At 48.5% G+C, this 18,885-nt stretch overlaps 1 protein-coding gene across 1 annotated transcript in view; it reads left to right on the forward strand.

The window, feature by feature from the left end:
• LZTS1 (leucine zipper tumor suppressor 1) overlaps window positions 1–17,565 on the forward strand; it is a 56,929-nt gene extending 39,364 nt beyond the window's left edge. Inside the window, exons 2-4 of the mRNA XM_077773091.1 lie at window positions 7,924–8,401; window positions 9,691–10,494; window positions 13,070–17,565. Coding sequence (XP_077629217.1) covers window positions 8,057–8,401; window positions 9,691–10,494; window positions 13,070–13,741 — 1,821 coding nt within the window. The 5' untranslated portion in view covers window positions 7,924–8,056 and the 3' untranslated portion in view covers window positions 13,742–17,565. The remainder of the gene's footprint in view (window positions 1–7,923; window positions 8,402–9,690; window positions 10,495–13,069) is intronic.
• Window positions 17,566–18,885: the final 1,320 nt, after the last annotated feature.

Genomic DNA, 18,885 nt, shown 5'->3' on the forward strand with positions numbered 1-18,885 from the left:
CGAAAACTTTGGACAGGACTTGGCGGGGGGGGGGGGGGTGTGAAGGAGAGGGTAAATTTACTCTGCCCCAAGTGACCATTTGACTCAAAGTCTAAGAGATGGAAATTTGGATTGAAACCAGATTTGGATTCTAGTCTATCATAGACTTGGCTTCCTATCTACCTGTTGTGGGACCTCAGTGTATGTTGTATGTCCTCCCTGTGCCTCATCTTCCCTTCCGCAAGCTCGCTCAATAAATCCCTATGTTCCCTGTAAGCTGCTTTTATTAAGAGTGTACTGACTACCTTCTTTGTCTTTAGCACTGTGCTCAATACTATAGGGGATACAAAGAAGCTTCAGCTCCATCCTTGCCTTCAAGAAGGTTTAAAGATAATTGGAGAGATAACTGTTCATCTCTGAAAGATTAAATGCTGTAGGAGCTGTCATTGGGCCTTAAGGACTGAGTGCCTAGTGAGCCAAGCACTGAACTGTAACTGTGGGCCCAGCAGAGAGGCTTCTGGTGGTCTGCAGGTCTCCCTGTAGGGTCACACTAGCCAGACCTGGCAGAGGGCCATGTTCTTCCTTTGAAAGGAAGCTAGGTTTCACTACCAAATCAATTTCCTTGTGAGAGGCCTTGTCCCTTTTCTTTTCAGCACCCAACATGATGCTTGACATTTTGTCTACCTTGAGGGACAATGTAAATGAATAATAATGTGAAGTTCTCCAAGCTCCATAGATGGAATAGAACATGAGGATGCAAAGATCCTCATGATTCTCAAGATTCAAAGTTAACTTAGACTGGTGATACCTCACCAGAAGGAAGGAGGCAGCTGGAGGCAGAGCTCTGGTACCAGCCTGGCTGGTCAGCAACCCTAACTGTGGTTGGAGCCCATGCAGAGCCCGCAGTGGCTTCCTCTGTCTTCTCAGTCACTCTGCCCACTGAGTGATCATCTCTAAAGGGTACAGCATTGCCACCCCACAGGAAGGAATCCCATTTGTATCAGGCAGCTTTACACACACACATACACTCCCGATAAACCCTCTTTACACATGTGGAACACATAGAGTTCCACCCTGATCTGGAAAATGGAACCCAGTTGGCCCTATTCTACTGATAAAATGGAAAGGATGCAATTTTGAGTCCAGGACTCGGGATGTGACCTAGGCAAGGCCCTTCTCTACTCTGGGCTTCCATGTAGCCATGTGTAGTAAAGGAGTTGAGGTAAAGAATCTCTGAGGCCCTGTTATTTCCAGCATTATGGAATTTTGACCATGGAAGATGCTGCCCTTATTGTGCATAATGCCTCAGAGCAGGGAGGCCTTCCATCACTTGCAGCAGAACAATCTCTCTGTTTGGTCAAAGCTCCTTTACTCCATCCTGTCACAGAGTTTCTGCCTCTTGCTTCTGCTCTGCCAGTGGCCCTATCATTAATGACAAAAAGGCACCCCTCCCCCAGCCCAGTATAATAGGTGAGTGTGATTTGGGGTCTCTGTCCCACTCTTACTACCCTCTTGTGATGTATTAGCCAACAAGCGTCTCGGATATCACCTCTCCTAAAAACTAGACATCTAAGACTCATAACTAATCCTAGAAAAATTCCCACCCATGTGAAGAAGTAGTTACATATAAAAGGGTTTTAGCAACAAAATGAAAACATCTGAGTACAGAGTGATGAATGAAATGTAGTGGGATACTACTGCACAGCAGGTCAGAGAAGGAACATGAACTGATCCCAAATATAAAATGTTGGATAAAATAATCAAGGTGCAGAATGATAATACAATAAATAGCACACTGTTTATATAAAGTAATAGAAAGAAAGCAATGCATATAGAATTCTTGTGTGTAAAACATGTTTAATGATAAAAAAAAAAAGGGTCCACACAAAATTCATGATAGGGTTTCTCCCTGGAGAGAAAGATATAAGAGAGAGGAGAAAGGGATTTCAACTTTGAGATGTTTTATTTTTAAAATAAATAGCATTTTGGCAATTGTCAATTCTGTGCAAGTTACATTGTCTATTTTTATAGTATTTCCATATTTTTAAAATAAATTAAAATTAAATAAAAAAAGAGAGCTCTAATAGTGGCACGTCAGGTACCAGAGCAAGCATCGGTGAAATACCTTGCCTGGAGGGAGCCTGTTCATCACAATCTAGGTGGCTGCCCCCTCCAACTGCCTGCTGCCTTTCACCTTATGACCCTCTTTGAAGTATGTTCAAAGTCTGTCCAAGTCTTAGGAAATAGAGTTGCAGGAGCCTGGAGTCTGAGCATGGAAGGGTGGGGTGGAGGAGGAGGTGCACACAGGTGATGCAACACAATTTCTCTACTTTGATTTCCTCTTCTTCCTCCCACCGCTCTAGCCCCTCAAGGGAAGCAGGGAGTCATTAGGTAAGTCAGTAATCTAAGATCAAGCTATTTGTTCCTCCCCAGGGACCCCAGCAAGCACTGGGCTTTGGCTTCTCAAGGGGAGGGTGCCAGGCAGAGTGCAGAGAGGCCCCACAGCAGGGCAGTGGGTTCCTGCTGGACCTCCCTGTGGGACCACTCCCTGGGCAGTGACTGGGAGGAGATGAGAGATGGAGGGATGGAAAGAGGGAAAGAAGATGGGAGTGGGAAGGAAAATAACCCTCTGGAGGCTGAGCATTCCTGATCTTGTGAGTGAACTCTCCAGAATGGGTGAGAGGGGGAGAGGAGGAAGATGGGCATAGACCCTCACTCTCCCCAGGCCAGAAGTCTGGATTCCTGTGGGCAAGGCCAGAACTGCTTTTCCCCATGGTTTGAGATGGGAAGGTGAGAAGTGCTATTTCTCCCCTTCCTGACTCTAGAAGACCCACTTTCTGCTCCATGTCTCTATCTCCATATTCCATAAAGGTGATCAGAGAAATGTGTCACTCTGGCATGAGTCCTGGTTTCCTTTGGGAAGGAGAGGGCAAAATGGAGTGAGGGAAGGGGCAGCCATTCTGGGAGTGGAAGCAGCTCAAAATGGTGTGTTTCCCAGTATTTCCAGTTCTGTTGCAGCAGCCATACTGGGGGCAGTCAATTAGGGGAGGGAAGAGGACTGGTACTGGGGAGAAGTCTCCTGAATTCCCTAGGGCCAAATTCTGAGAAATAGGCACTAGGGGGTCCTTTTCTACCAGCTGTTTTTGACTGTTTTGTTTGTCTGTTTGTTTTCTTTTCCTTCTCTTAAACCTGATATCTAATTCTTGCTTGACTCTTTCTAGAAAGTCAGTAAGAGGTCATGCAGGAGAAGATCTATAACATGCTTAGTGAGAGTTTCTATGGCTCCTTTATTTTTCCTCTCCTGTCCGTCTTCTCTCTTTCTTTCCCTTTCTTGAATCTCCATGGTCTGTGTGATTGCTTATTTTCACTGCAAGTACATATAGTACTCCAGGCCAGGAAGGGTTTGTTTCCCAGTAATACAAATGTGCCCCTTTGCCTTGTCCTTCCTGTGGGCAGAGGTAGCAAGTCTGGCAGGAGTGGGTGGATAGGAAGACCTAGGGTTTGGGAACTAGGATGGATCCACATTTCTGTGATGCTCTCTCCAAGTTGAAAACTGAACAAGTCTAGACACCTAAAGGTAATTAGTTCAGCTTCAAGTGGATCTGGGGATAATCTCAAATTTCAGAACTCCTTTGTATGTCAAGACCTAGGAAGTGAAGAACAGAGGATCTGGAGCTACAGGACAGGAATAAACTCAGAGGACCAGAGGCCACCATCCTAATCCCACTCCTCTCCTGTGCTCCCTGCCATCACTTGTCTTCTTCCTCGCAATCCTCTAGAGCCTAGCAACAGTGCTTGCGCATCAGAGGTGATCCAGACGGCTTCTCAGGTGAACCAGGAAGCTTACCTGTCTCTAAAACCTTATTGTCATCTGCCAAAGGGAAACAAAGCTATAGCTAGAGGCCACGGACCTTGATTTCTACTTCAGGCTTTCTTCCATCCCTGGAAACTTACTTTGCCATCCTAACATCTCTGAGCCTTACCTACAGTTCCCCTGAGCATTGTGCTGTTGCAAGGAGATCATGGAGTTTGGGTATAGGTTCAAGTCCTAGCCTGGCCACATCGTGTGGCCAACGCCTCACTTCCTCATTTTTGTTCTAAGCTATAGATTTGAAGTCTTAGCTTTCATAGAGCTTATATTCTTGTGGAGATGCACGTAATAAACAAAAAATAAGATTATTACAAGTTAAGCAATTGTTATGAAGGAAATAAACAGGCTGGAATAATAGAGAGTAATGGGGGACATGAATTTTTTTTTCTGGCGTAACCATAGAAAGCCACATTGCAGAGGTAATATTTGAATTGAGAACTGAAGGATGAGAAGGATCGGCGTGAAGAGCTAAGGAAAGAGAATTGTCAGCAGAGGCAGCAGCAGGTGTGAAAGCTCCTGAGTGGGAAAAGGCTTGGTGTGTTCACCAACAGAGGAGAGATAAGTCTGGCTATACTTGTGAATGTGAGCAAGGAGAGAACAGGGTGAGATACGATTGGAGCAGTAGGCAAAAACCAAGCCCTGCCCACTGCCTTATTCTAGGAACAATTAGAATCCTTGAAGGGTTTCCATCAGGAAGCATGACACTGTGACATTTCAGATGCTTGGGAAGAACAGACTGGGGAAAGACAAAGGTGGAGGTGGTCGACCTGAGAGGGGATGGTAGTGGAGCAAGAGAGACACAAATCGATTCATGTAGTATGTCTGCCCAATATTATAGTTATACTCCAACTATGTTATATGCTTCTTAAGAAGACCACCCTCATCTCGGCCCTCTGTTGATCACACACACACACACACACACACACACGTCTGCAGAACACTGACCATGTGCCAAGCACTGCACTTGACTTGTTAGTTTGCTTCATCCTCATATTGGTCCTGTGAAATAGTTATTGTTTCCATTTTATAAGCAAAGAAACCTCAGAGAGGTTAATTTCGAAATCCATATCTGTCTGATGCCATAGCCAACTGTCATATCTCTACAACATTGTATATATAAATGTTCATAAATGTGTACTGGGTGGGTAAAAACCAAGTTACCCATTGCCCAAGTAGTATAATGTGCAGAGTGCAGGAGAGTCTTTGGGCCAAAAATAGCTTTCCTACATATGGACAACTTCTTAGGATCTGAAGGCCCAGCTGAGCAAGAAATGGGTGATGTGGGGGATGAAAAACACATTTTGTCATTGTCAGCTATTAAATTAACAGAGGAATTCTGTATTCCTAAGTAATACTATTGGGGATTGGAATGCAGGAAAGTTGCATCTGAAATGGAGAGCACTAGTTCTGGAAAATGAGGTGAGGGCACTGAAGATAACATAGGGGTGATGAATGCTGGAGAGAGCAATGATAAATAACAATGAAAATACCTACCAGTTATGGAGTGCCTGTTATGTACTGGGCATTCAGTAGACATACCATACCTATTACATTATTTTGGTGCTCATAAACTTCTCATAACAATCCTATCAGGTAGGCATAATTGTATTTCCTTGATTCTAAAAGGCTATCAATTTAATAATAAGCTTTTCAAAGAAAACATAGATTACACATACACCATGATGTTTTGTTGTGTTTAGCTTCTACTCATGGAATATAGAATGTATTTATTCATAACCTAACTATTTTATAATTCAGGATAACAATGCAAGTTTGAGTTCAAGCCTTCATATCCAGAGTCTAAAGAGTCTTCTCTATATTTTTGGTGTAGATACTCAGAAGTGAGATTACTAGAATTTGCATTCCTGTTACTTTTAAAAACATTTTAAGTGTGTTTCAGAATCACTTTGCAAAACTAAAGGTACCTCTCAACGTTTGGGAGTACAATTATTTCCCTCCTCTTTCTCTCCTGAACCCTCTCCTATAAGGTCTTTCTTTCTACCCCTCCACCCAAACTGCTCTCATCAAGGTCAGTGACAATGTACCACCACCTGGTCAGATCCATTGACCAGCACAGTCATCACTGGCAGCACTTGACACCATGAAACACTTTGTTTCTTAGATCTCCTCTATCAGCCAGAGCCTTCTCAGTTTCTCTTCCTCATTCTTCCTCACCTTCCTGACCTCCATTAGCCATCCTCAGACTTCCCTTATCTTCCTGCCTTTACTTCTGTAGTGATGTCACCTAGTCACATAGCTGGCTTCTAGAACAAACAATTTTTACATGGAAATCTGTAGCTCCTCACCCATCCTGCTTCCTACCCTACAGCACTCTTTGGATGTCTAATTTGCTCGGCAAGCTTAATGTCTTAAACCAAACTCCTACTTTCCACCCCATCTCATCCTAAACTGACTCTTTTTGTAGTCTTTTGTACCTCAATAAGTGGCAGCTTATGTCCTCTAGTTGCCTGTATAAAAACATTGAAGACCATGTCTGGATGGTTCAGTCGGTCAAGCATCTGACTTTGGCTCAGGTCATAATCTCACAGTTCGTGAGTTCAAGCCCCACGTTGGGCTCTGTGCTGACAGCTCAGAGCCCGGAGCCTGCTCTGGATTCTGCATCTCCCTCTCTCTCTGCCCCTCCCTTGCTCGCACTCTGTCTGTCTCTCTCTCTTTGTCTCTCTCAAAAAATAAATAAACATTAAAAAACAAAACATTGAAGTTATCCTTAATGCCGCTCTTTCTCTAATTCCCTGCATCCAGTTTGGTAGCAAATCCTATAAGCTCAACTTTAAAATTACACCTATGATTTCTAGATGAATGGATCAAGAAGATGTGGTTTATCTATACAATGGAATACTACATGGCAATGAGAAAGGATGAAATCTGGCCATTTGTAGCAACATGGATAGAACTTGAGGGTGTTATGCTGAGCGAAATAAGTCAGGCAGAGAAAGACAGATACCATATGTTTTCACTTATAAGTGGAACAGGAGAAACTTAACAGAGGACCATGGGGGAGGAGAAGGGGAAAAAATAGTTAGGGAGAGGGAGGGAGGCAAAACATGAGAGACTGTTGAATACCAAGAACAAACTTAGGGCTGATGGGGGTGATGGGCATGGAGGAGGGCACTTGTTGGGATGAGCACTGGGTGTTATATGGAGATCAACTTGACAATAAACTATAAAAAAATAAATTACAAAAAAATTTTAAATAATAAAAAAAGAAAATTACACCTAAAGTGTAATCCACTGAAATGTTAGTCACTCAGCTAATGTAACTGCCCACCACTTCCTTCAGGGCAGTCAGAAGCACTGTCTCCACCCTGCAGCCAGAGTGACCCTCCACAGCCTAAGTCAGATCCAGTAATAAGCTGCTCAGAGCCATGCAGGTACTCCTCATCTCAATCAGGGTAGAAGTCCAAGCCCTGGGGCCAATCGGGCTCTATGTTTCTTGGCACCTGCTTTCTCTAACTTCTGCCTATCGTACACCCCACATTGCTAACTATCCTCCAGCCAGACTAGTCTCCTGGTTGGTCTCACATATGCCAAGCACAATCCACCACAGGGACTTAGGGCTTTTGCTCTTGGAGCTTCTGAGCTTCTCTTTCCCCCAGATTTCCACATGGCTGCTCCCTCATTTTCTTGACGTTTCTTCAAGCAGTACCCCAACAAAGAGGCCTCTCTTGTGCCACCTGTATAAAATAATGACCTCAGAGAATTCTGTGCTGCACNGTAAATATCAATTTGTTGCTGGCCTGTCCAAACTACACTGAACACAAGCCCCATGAGTGTGGGGATAATAGCCATGTTAGTCATCACTGTATCCCAAGACTTAGAGAAGGGCCATCCCAAAGGGAGGTCTCACTGAATGTTTGTTGAATTAGTAGACAAAGGAAGAATGAACAGAAGAGTTCAGTAGCAGAGTCAAGGCTGAGCTTTCATTAGGAGAAGGATACATTTCTCTACTGCTCAGATCTGGCCATCAAAGCACCTCCTCTCCAAGTCACCATTGAGGACTGTGCCATGGCTTGCTCATCTCAGGCTGACTTCTACCTCTTGTCCCCTTCCAGGTCTACAGCTCTCCCAGGTTCCGTGAGGCTTCTGCTATGACCGCAGCTCCTTCTTGGTACCAGGACTGCCCCTCACTGCCACAGCCACACCAGATCCCCACTCTGCCCTGTCTGTCTTTGACCCCGAGTCAGCATGGGTAGCGTCAGTAGCCTCATATCTGGCCACAGCTTCCATGGCAAGCACTGCCGGGCTTCACGGTATAAGCTGGGCAAGTCCTCCCATCTTAAGAAGCTCAATCGATATTCAGATGGGCTGCTGAGATTTGGCTTCTCCCAGGACTCAGGCCATGGAAAGTCCAGCTCCAAAATGGGAAAGAGTGAAGACTTCTTCTACATCAAGGTCAGCCAGAAAGCCCGGGGCTCCCATCACCCAGATTACACTGCACTGTCTAGTGGGGACATAGGCGGCCAGGCTGGGGTGGACTTTGGCCAGTCCACCCCACCCAAGCTTATGCCCTTCTCCAGTCAGCTAGAAATGGTAAGCAAGGGTCTCTGGTAAGGGCGGGTGGGTTGGCAAAGCAACAGGGAGCAAAATGGGGGTGAAGAGAGTGGGGGCAAGTATGGGAATAGAGGCAGTGATACAAACATTTAAACCTCCAAGAAGCCAAGCAGTAGTGGTGAAGGTGGAAGTGCTCAGTCACACCACAGAGATCAAAGGCTGGACGAGGGAATCAAAGTATTGGTCATTCCCCTAAACTAGAAGTCTTGAGTGAGCCCTTATGCAAAGAACAAAAGGGAAATGAAAGCCTTTCTGAGCTCTACTGGAATGTAACTGAATTGTCAAAACAGGACCAACAGCAGCATTTTCAAGTACGTGGCAAGGAGAGGGAGGTTTATTATCATCTGGAAGAGTCAATGGAGAGTCCACTTGGAGAGAGCTAGCAGCTTTGCTGCTAGCAGACTCCTGGAGGTGGGCCTTTCTTTCACTTGCTGCTGTCATGGTGCAGCAGCTCCTCACTCAACCCGACCTTGAAAACGTCTTCAGCTGGATAAAAGCTGAGTTTGTTCTCATCAATTTGACAAGGTCAAAAGAGCCCTGTATACTCAGAGATCCAGCCCTTATGCCAGGGCTCTCATAGGTCCAACCAGTAGACCTGAAAACAACTGTTCTAGTTAATCACCTGCCCCCACTTGGAGGGATGAATCCATAGCTTTCGTATTCTAGGAAATGACCAGCTTAGTTTGCACTGAGCTTTAAGCTTTTCAGATTTAAAGGGTTTATAGACTGCAATGTATTCTCCCAATGAAAATCACCGTTTTAAGCAAAGGATTGTTATTGCAAGTAGTCTCCCCAACCCTTCAATACTGGGCCCAGCCGGTATTCTTGCTTCTGGCCTACTGGAAGGGGCAGTGAAGGTGAAGAAGGGATTGACCTCTGGTAAGGACATCATAATTTTTGAGCCTAATGCACTTATCCTATACCACACAGAGACCCAAAGCCAGAGCCCTGGCCTAGGGATCTGATTCAGGGAACCAAAAGATGTTATTCATCATCTCACAAGGGCTGGGACAAGCTCATGACACGTTGGTAGCTTATAAAACAAAGTACCTCAGTGATCCTTAAGGACATCCCCTAGCCACAAAGGAATTCCTCCTTCCTGAGAGAGACGCACCATATTCAGCTGCTTCATAGCAACAGGCAAAATTGCCTATGGTTATTACCAAAAAGGATGCCATGTGCCCAGCACACATACCCAGCAAGGGAGGGGAAGGTGAGAGGGGAGTTGAAGGAAGACATGGAATCTGTATGGTTGTTTTCCTCACCAGGGGTCAGAGAAAGGTGCAGCGAGGCCCACGGCATTCAAGCCTGTGCTGCCACGGTCAGGAGCCATCCTCCACTCATCCCCTGAGAGCACCAGCCACCAGCTGCACCCTGCCCCTCCAGACAAGCCCAAGGAACAGGAGCCAAAGCCCAGCCTGTGCTCTGGGGCACTGTCAGATTCTGGCCGGAACTCCATGTCCAGCCTGCCCACACACAGCACCAGCAGCAGCTACCAGTTGGACCCACTGGTTACACCAGTGGGGCCCACCAGCCGTTTTGGGGGCTCAGCCCACAATATCACCCAGGGCATCATCCTCCAGGACAGCAACATGATGAGTCTGAAGGCTCTGTCTTTCTCTGATGGGGGTAGCAAGCTGGCGCACCCCAGCAAGGCGGACAAGGCTTCCTCATGCATCCGGTCCCCCATTTCCACAGACGAGTGCAGTATCCAGGAGCTAGAGCAGAAGCTGCTGGAGAGGGAGGGAGCACTCCAGAAACTGCAGCGTAGCCTTGAGGAGAAGGAGCTGGCCTCCAGCCAGGCTTATGAAGAGCGGCAGTGGCGCTGCAAGGAGGAGCTGGATGTCCTGGAGCAGAAGTGCAGTGGCAAGTTGAAGCAAGCCTCACAGAAGAGCCAGCGCACGCAGCAGGTGTTGCACCTCCAGGTGCTCCAGCTCCAGCAAGAGAAAAGGCAGCTACGGCAGGAGCTTGAGAGCCTCATGAAGGAGCAGGACCTGCTAGAGACCAAGCTCAGGTCCTATGAGAAGGAGAAGACCAGCTTTGCCCCTGCACTAGAAGAGACCCAGTGGGAGGTGAGGCTTACGGTGTGGGCTTGGGGTGGTCAGCTATTTGATGCCAGTCACCACTTCTCCTCCAGGTTCTAGCCCATGGCGTGTGTACACAGATTGCCCAGGCAAAGTGAGCCAGAGTGCCAGCCTTGTGGCCCAAACAAGGGGCTCCATGGTGAACCATGCTGGGGATAAAATTAGTGTGAGCTTCCTCCTGTCTCCCGCCTCGGGGCCTCAGGGCCTCCAGAATTGAATTTGCTAACTGAGTCATTGACTGAGGAGGCGGAACTGAGAGAACAGAGGCCTCACTGGGCTATCTGAGGGCCAACCCACTTCATGTGCCTTCAGAAAGCTCAAAAGAAACACAAGCCATGCCTGAGCCTGAGTTCGTGCTGGTTCAAGAGGCCATAAGAGAGCAGACTTTGTTATTTTTGAGAAAAGGAACCCCACCCACGAGTAAGAGTGACCTCATTTGTGGGCAGGTGCCACTGACAGAATGGGCCATTCTGCACAGAACTGTAAGTGGGGATTCTATTTGGTGGGCGGTAATGGAAACATAGAAGAGCAAGAGAAGAACACACCATACCTGGAAATGAGGCATCTGGACCTGGCTTAACTGGAGAACCAGCTTAACCCCCACATTCTGCTCTCCAGAAAGTAGCTTTTCTCAGCTGAAGAGCCTCTCAAGGTGGCACTGAGGCATGTAGGGGTGTGGGCATGGTGGTTCTGTTATTCTCCCCAGTCAAAGACTCCTACCCTGGAAAGGAACTGAGGAAGCATTGTGTCTGGTTAGACCAGTGCCACCTCAGGAAGGGGTGACGCATCCTTGGCAACATAGGCACCTGTTTGCACTGGAGCTTTCTGTACTTATTCTAGAAATTAGGGTGACAAACGTTATCAGGAGTAGAGACGAAAAGGATCCTTTCTATGGAAGAGATGAATGGGGGGACCTGACAGGTGAGAAGGGAAAATCACTTATTTGCCAGGCTTCCTACAGAGGAAAGGATGGTGGCCATGGGAACAGTGCCTTTCCTCTTTCCCACTGATGATGGCACAGCAGACCACCCCAGCTATCATTTCTCAGCCAGGGCTCAGAGACACTTTGGGGCACCTCAGAGATATAAGCTTGCCCTGGTGCTAGGCATCCATTCTTACTCGTTCAGTCCCAGGTAAGCTAGAGCTCACTGTTACCTCATTCCCAGATTGTCCAGGCAGGCCAGACGGTAAAACAATAAATAAAATAAATATTTATAATAACACATAAATATATTGCAAACATATTTAGAATAATAACAATTTATCGAGTGTTTATTAAGTGCCAAACCCTAGGTTCTCCCATTTAATCCTTACAATAACCCTATGAAGTAGGTACTGTTACTAATCCTTAATTTAGTTAAGGAAACTGACAGCACAGAGAGGTTATAGTAGCAAACAGCTAGTTAAATGACTTGCCCAAGGTTACCACATAATAGATATCAGAGCCAGGATTTGATCTTAATAGTTTGGCTCCAGAATTCATGTTTTTAATCACTACTCCATATTGTTTACTAATGTATATCACCAAGATCAACCAATCATATCATACATATGTGGTTGATTCAGGATTCAAAGACAGGCCCATGCCTCAAACATGACTCTGTGCTGCTCTTTCCATGAAACAAATACAGGCTTTGCCTTAGAAAGGCATCCCTGGTCCCACACAAGCATTGTGGATGAGGTTATGCATTGCTTCATAAGTGGTTCATGACAGCAAGGGGTTGGGGGTTCCTACTGTGAGAGAAGTGAGGAAAAATTAAGGTGACTTCTGGTCTTGTTCCAAGAATCCATTCTGTAGAGGCCTGGGCCCTGACCTTCATTCTGTCCAGCTTTCCCACAGGCCAGCAGGAAACATTCTTGTGACACAGCCAGCCAGACTGGTCTTGGTCTTCTTGTGAGCCACCCAAGACTCCAAATGGCCAAGACCCCAGAGACACATGGGTCTGAATTAGTGCCTTTGGTTTTGCCTGCTGCTCCCGGCCAACTTTGGAGGGGAGTAAGAATAAAAATGGTGGAGGGGTCAGGCAGGGGGAGAACATAGTAGCTCAGCATTTGGCAGATCTGAATTGGACACTGTCTCTGAGGCAGGCGTGTTGCTGGTTATTGGCATGTAGCAGTTAATGCCTGAAAATAGTCTTTATCCCGGTAGGGAGGGAGAGGAGCTGGTATGCACAAGGGTGAGGTCAGAAGATGTGGGCACAAACGTGAATGACAGAGGTCTGACAGACATGGAAATCAAGATCATTGATATTAAGTGTGGATGATGGAGCTACAAGTAGTGGGCATTGATTTACACACAACCATGGGTTTGAGTACAGATTGAAATTTAGATTCTAATATGGGGATGAGACAGGCATGTGGACAGACTAAGACTACAGAATGACAGGAACCTTAGAGAGGGTCTTGGCTTCACGGGTCACCCAGACAGTCATGCTTGTGAACTCTCTTAAGACACCATGTCAGGCCCAGCCTAATTCTTTAGGCAGTTAAGATGTTACTTCTCCCAGATAAGGACCTCTTATATCTTAGCACTTTCTCTTCTCCCCCACCCAACCCTCGGCAGGTGTGCCAGAAGTCAGGTGAAATCTCTCTCCTGAAACAGCAGCTGAAGGAGTCCCAGACAGAAATCAACACCAAGGCTAGTGAGATCCTCAGTCTGAAGGCACAGCTGAAGGACACACGGGGCAAACTGGAGGGCATGGAGCTGAAGACTCAGGATTTGGAGAGTGCTCTGCGCACCAAGGGCCTGGAGCTAGAGGTCTGTGAGAATGAGCTACAGCGCAAGAAAAATGAGTCCGAGCTCCTCCGAGAGAAGGTGAACCTGCTGGAGCAGGAGCTGCTGGAGCTGCGGGCCCAAGCTGCCTTGCAGCGGGAAGCTGTGTCTCTGGGGCCAGGGCTAGGGCCGGGGCCTGGGACTACCTTCTCTGAGGACATCCCTGCCCTGCAGCGGGAGTTGGAGCGGTTGCGTGCAGAGCTGAAGGAGGAGCGGCAAGGCCACGACCAGATGTCCTCAGGTTTCCAGCATGAGCGGCTGGTGTGGAAGGAGGAGAAGGAGAAGGTGATCCAGTACCAGAAGCAGCTACAGCAGAGCTACCTGGCCATGTACCAGCGGAATCAGCGCCTGGAGAAGGCCCTGCAGCAACTGGCCCGTGGGGACGGTGCAGGGGAAGCCTTTGAAATTGACCTTGAAGGGGCCGACATCCCCTATGAGGACATCATAGCCACTGAGATCTGAAGGGGCCTCCTGGGAGGAGGAGAGTCTGGGACCTAGCATTGGGATGCAGGGGTACAGAGTCTGTCAAGGAGGGCTCCTCTCCCCCACTGCCCTGCTCAGTAACTCAGGTCTCTGGGAGAAGCCTTCCCCAAGGCACAGACCCGGGACTGAGCAGGGGAGGAGAGATAAGAAGGACTGCTACGTGACCTTTCCAACCCTTGCCCACATTCCAGCATTTACCATCCCTGCAGCCCATCAGACCTCTAGCTTTCCCAAGAGATGGGTCCAGGGATCTCCATCATTTGGTTAAGAGATCCTAAACCTTACTCTTTGTTTTAAAAATATTTAGACACTCTCCCGGGAATGATGGTGACTGCCATACTGGCCAATGGCCACCCCATAACAGAAACTCCCTTCTGCGTGTTCCCACAAATGCTTTTCTACCCCTGGACACATTGGGATGCCTTGTGAATAGAAATAAGCCATCTGTGACCATAAGCCTGGGAGTCTGACCTGGTTATATCCTGAGCTATTTTCCTCTGGTCTCAGAGTTGTAGGGGTTTTCGTGGGGTATGGGGAACCTTGCTTAGCAACATCAGAGCTACCCCAGTTCTGGAAAACCACAGAAAGGAGGGGAAATCTGGGGGAGCGAGGAATGACTAGGCTCAACAAAGCCCAGAGGAGGTCAGAGGAGAAGCCAAGTAGTAATGGCCAGACCCTGCTGGGCCCTGCTAACTGGAGGTGAGCACCCTTGGACAACTGGTAGCCTTTGACTTCACTGACCATTCTTCTTACAGCCATTGACACTGACGCCCTGGGAGGGGGAGATTAAAGGCGCCTGACATGGGGTGGAGGTAGCTGTGACTTTCCCTTTGTCCCAGGGAGAGCCTCCGGATCTTTTGTCATGGGGCAAGAGAGAGCAGTTTCCCCACCTTGTTTAAGTTGGCCAGTGGCTACTCTGAACTTTTTTCTTCTCAAAAAATCCAGCCTTAACTGGATCCAGAATAACTTATGTACAACTAAAATGGTGCAGGGATGATCTGATATTTCCCCCCTTTACTGGTGGCTCAATTTAGTGGCACACCCTTTACCCTTTGCATTTCCAGTTCTAAAGTCAGATAAGAGTCCTTGTAGGTCAGGAGCAATCCCCAGAGCCCCAGGCAAGGAGAAGAGGCACAAATACAGCCTTAATGAACAAGCCCCAGGGCCACCGTTAGCCTCCCTCCACCTGGGTCCCATAGGAGCCCCCAGCTGTAAAGAATCCAGAGAGCTTCAGCTTGCTGGGGGCTGGGCCAGTGCCTGGGGTGGGGGGAGTTTCTCTTCTGAAGACGTGCAGAGCTAGGGGAAGAGAGAATGGTGGAGTTTCTCAATTGCTTGGTTCAGAGAAAAAAAATTTTTTTTGGCCTTCTCTCGTCTTTTTTTCTTTCTTGTCTTTTCAGAAACAAGCCAGAGCTAGCAGGCAGCCAGAACTGTTCCATGTTCTATTTTTGACTCAAGCTACAGCTGCTGTTCTTTCTTAGGACAGCCAAGCCTTGCTGGATTCCTGAGCTTCATGCCTGCTTGCTGAGAGAGGTTCACTGAGGTAGGAGGGATGAGAGAGTCTGGGTATTTAGCAATCTGAGACCAAACTCCCTGGTTCTGCCTCGATGACCACAGTCCTTACAGGGCCCAGAGTAGGAGTGGGAGCTGCTTTTCATAACCCTCTCCCCACCCCAACTCCAACCCCTATTCCTCCAGAGCCACCACATTCTTTCTCTGAGTCTGGACTGAGGGCAGGGCCACCTTCCCTGCAATTGGCTCTGCCTTCTGGTCCCTGAGGTTAAGCTGTGCCTGTCCTGCTGCCTTCACGTGACAGAGGAACTTTTCTGGAATTCCAAGCAATTACTCTTAGTCATAGGCTAGATTTAAACCTGAGATGGATAGGCTAAAAGCCTCCTTCCTGCCTGAAGGGCAGTATCCTCCATTGGGTACAGTGCAGACCCTCAAGTCAAAGATATCCCATTCCCTAAGCCACACTATTAGAAAGTGGGACAGAGATGATAAAGTATCCCCCAAACTGAGAAGGCACTTTGAGACCAGAAAACAAAGCAGGTAACTCCATTCAGTTTACACAGGATTTTATTCAGGGTAATGTACTGACAGGGAGAATTGGGTGGGGGATCCAGGCGCTCTACACAGCTATTCTCCAACGAAGTCTGGACCTTAGTCCATAGATTTTATAGAGCTAGGGGACACACAGAAGGGCATTATAGTAAGATCAAAGGGTTTGCATGCACCTAATTGACAGCTAACCTTTAATTAGACCTTGTGGCACCACCTGTGCATCAGGAAGAGGAAAGACTGTTCTCTCTAACAGATTCATGGGAGGCCAAAACAAGCCTCCCCAATCCCAGCCTTGGAAGGCATTTCTGAGGTATGTATGTTAATCTCTGAGGGGCCCTGAACACGTAGCCCTAAGAGAGGTCATCAAGCGAACACGAACAGGATGGAAGGCCACAGATGGAGTCTGTATTGTCAGCACTCCTACCCACAGCCCTCATTCCCTCTATTTTCACCAGCCTGTGCCTTGTTTGAGTCCTTTTCCCCAGTGAGATTGCCATGAGATAAAGGGGCTGCCGTTTCTTCCCCAGGCTGGAGATGCCCCACCACTCCCCACCCCCAAAGAGCAGCCAAAAGCCCAGTGCCCTGCCCTCGAGACCTTGCCTGAGAAGAGGTGGGTGCTAAGCCAGGGGAGGGGGCTCAGGGGCAAGGTCTGCACTCCACCGTGGTTTGACGCTGCTCTGCACTCTGCATCCTGACCTAAAGCCAAACCATGGATGCCCTCCCTGGGCTGCCACCAGCCCAAGGCCCCAGAGTAGCCCAAAGCGGCACCACAGTGCAACAGTGTCCTGTAACATAGCGACCTCACTGTCACGTGGTTTTTCTTCCCTTCCCTATGGAAAAACATCCCTACTATTCCCGGACCATGCCACACTCAGCCTCTCTGGAAGGAGGCTCTAAGCAACAGAGGCTGAGCAGGGACTGGGAAGTCAGAGGACAGGAACTTCGGAGCAGACGGCCGGGCCCAGGGCCAGCCAGCAGGAGCTGGCTGCCCTTCTCTCTGAATACTCCTGCTGCCATGCTTGCTCATTCAGTCAGATCCACTGGATCTGCTCTTCCGAAAGATGCCTGGCCTGAAAATGCTGTGGCTGCCTACAAAGAGAGAGCAAGCAGCATCCAGCACCACTTCACCAAGAAGGGAACACTGCCTCTGGACCTTGCAATGACCAGACTCTCTCTGGGTTCCCCCTGGGGTTATCTCTTCTGGCTGCTGCGTCTGCAGGTAGCCCCTGCTGGGTGCACACTGGCTCCCACAGGCACTGAGATCTACAGAGACCAGGGAAGGCTAGCTCTCCCCTGAGAAGCGCTTGCTGAGCCTCTGTTCCTTGCCCTGCTCTTGCCCCTGCCCAGGTGAGAGGGGTGCCCAGGGGAAGGCAGGCTGGGCTGCTGGAGCAGCAGCTTTGGGAGAGGGCTTTCCCTATGGGTCCCAAATTCTCCGGAGCCAGAGCTGCCATGGCAGGAAGCTGTGCACCCCGTTCAGTGGATGCTTCCCTTGCCTCTTGTGTGGTCAGTCTTGTGCTGAGTCCACAGGCAGAGCTGGAACCTCCAGCCAAGGCTTGCTTTGGACAGACTGGCATTTGGAAGAATATGCACATAGTTATTTTTCTCTAGGTTGTTTCTTGGTTGGTTGGTTGGTTGGTTGGTTTTGCTTTTGTTTTATTTTTGATGCCCAAAAATGGCCATGTAAACTATTTCTGATAATTTTATGTTTCTATTTATGAATAAAGAATGCCATTTCTCATGCCCTCCAGAATCATTTTTGTCTCCTCAAACTACCCTGCTCCTCCAGGCTGTGGCATGGCAGCTCCTTGGGGCCTCTCCACGTGGAACAGGAAAGATGATGTCTCAACCTGCCAGTGAAAGAGGTGCAAACAGCTTTGATGAGGGCAGGGTTGGCTGGCGGGAAAGCACAGGCCTTGGGATCATGTGTACTTCTGGCCGGTCTCTACTACTCTCCAACCCTGTGGTTTTATCTATGAATGGACCCTGGACTGACCCTGAGGAAGAAAGAGGAAACTAAGGGACATGGTTGTCTGCAAGGCACAGGATCCTCTCCAAAAGAGAACCCCTCCCCCATCCCCAACCTTAGGCCTTCCCTCCCTCACGCTCTAGCTGCTCACCTCACCAGCCAATTCCTTGGCCTGTATTGAATCCAGCCTCTTTGGCAGGAGACCAGGATGGCTCTTGTTGCCACTACCTCAGAGCCTCCCAGCTAGGAAGATGCAGTCACCACAGTGGCCATCTGTCCAGCCTTCTCCGGGCCAACCTGCCTCGTTCACTTTGACAAGCTGCTCTGGACTCAAATCCTACACTCAATGGGCTTCTACTCAGGTGGCGGGAGACGGAAGGGACACGTAAAAAGAAAGCTGAAAACACAAGGCAGCTTGTGGAACACATGAGGGGTAGATGGCAATGCCTCAGGGGTGGGATATGTCAGGGTGTCTGGGAAAGAAGGCAGGCAGGACAGTGCCTGGAGAGCAAGCAGGGGACAGAAGAGGCACCGGCAGGAAGCGAAAGACAAAGCCCATCCCAGGATAGGTGTTCGCACCTGCCCGTCTATACAGGTGGCAGAAGCAGCACTGGAGGTTGGAGAAGCAGGAGGCCAGGATGCATGGACCTCTAAAGCCAAGGAAGGTCAGGCAGCTGAGAAGTGACCCAGCCAGGACGGGAGCCTACATCCGTGTAATTTCAATGCCCAGTACTGGGACAGAGCGGTCATCTCAGGCCTGGGGTAATGCTTCTTGTTTTTCCTCCTTGACGTGGCTCATGGTGGGTAGGCTGTTGCATTGGTGACGCCCACTGCAGTGTGCCTTCCCCTAATCACACCCTGGGGTGGCCCCTCCACTTTAGTTCTGGCAGGCCCTGGGACTTACTTTAACCAATTAAAGAAGTGATGCCTTATCCATTCCAGCCTAAGCTTCAAACGTAGCCTGATCTTGGAAGCTTCCAATTTTATATTCCTGGGGGCCCTGGGCTGGGAGGCAAAAAGCCCCTCTGGGATGCTGGATAGATCCCATGGAGCAGGAGGAATCCTGTTGTCCCAGCTAGGCTCCAAGTACACCTGA

The sequence above is a fragment of the Crocuta crocuta genome, unplaced genomic scaffold (genome assembly GCF_008692635.1).
Source record: "Crocuta crocuta isolate KB4526 unplaced genomic scaffold, BGI_CrCroc_1.0 scaffold177, whole genome shotgun sequence".
In the NCBI taxonomy this organism is placed as follows: domain Eukaryota; kingdom Metazoa; phylum Chordata; class Mammalia; order Carnivora; family Hyaenidae; genus Crocuta; species Crocuta crocuta.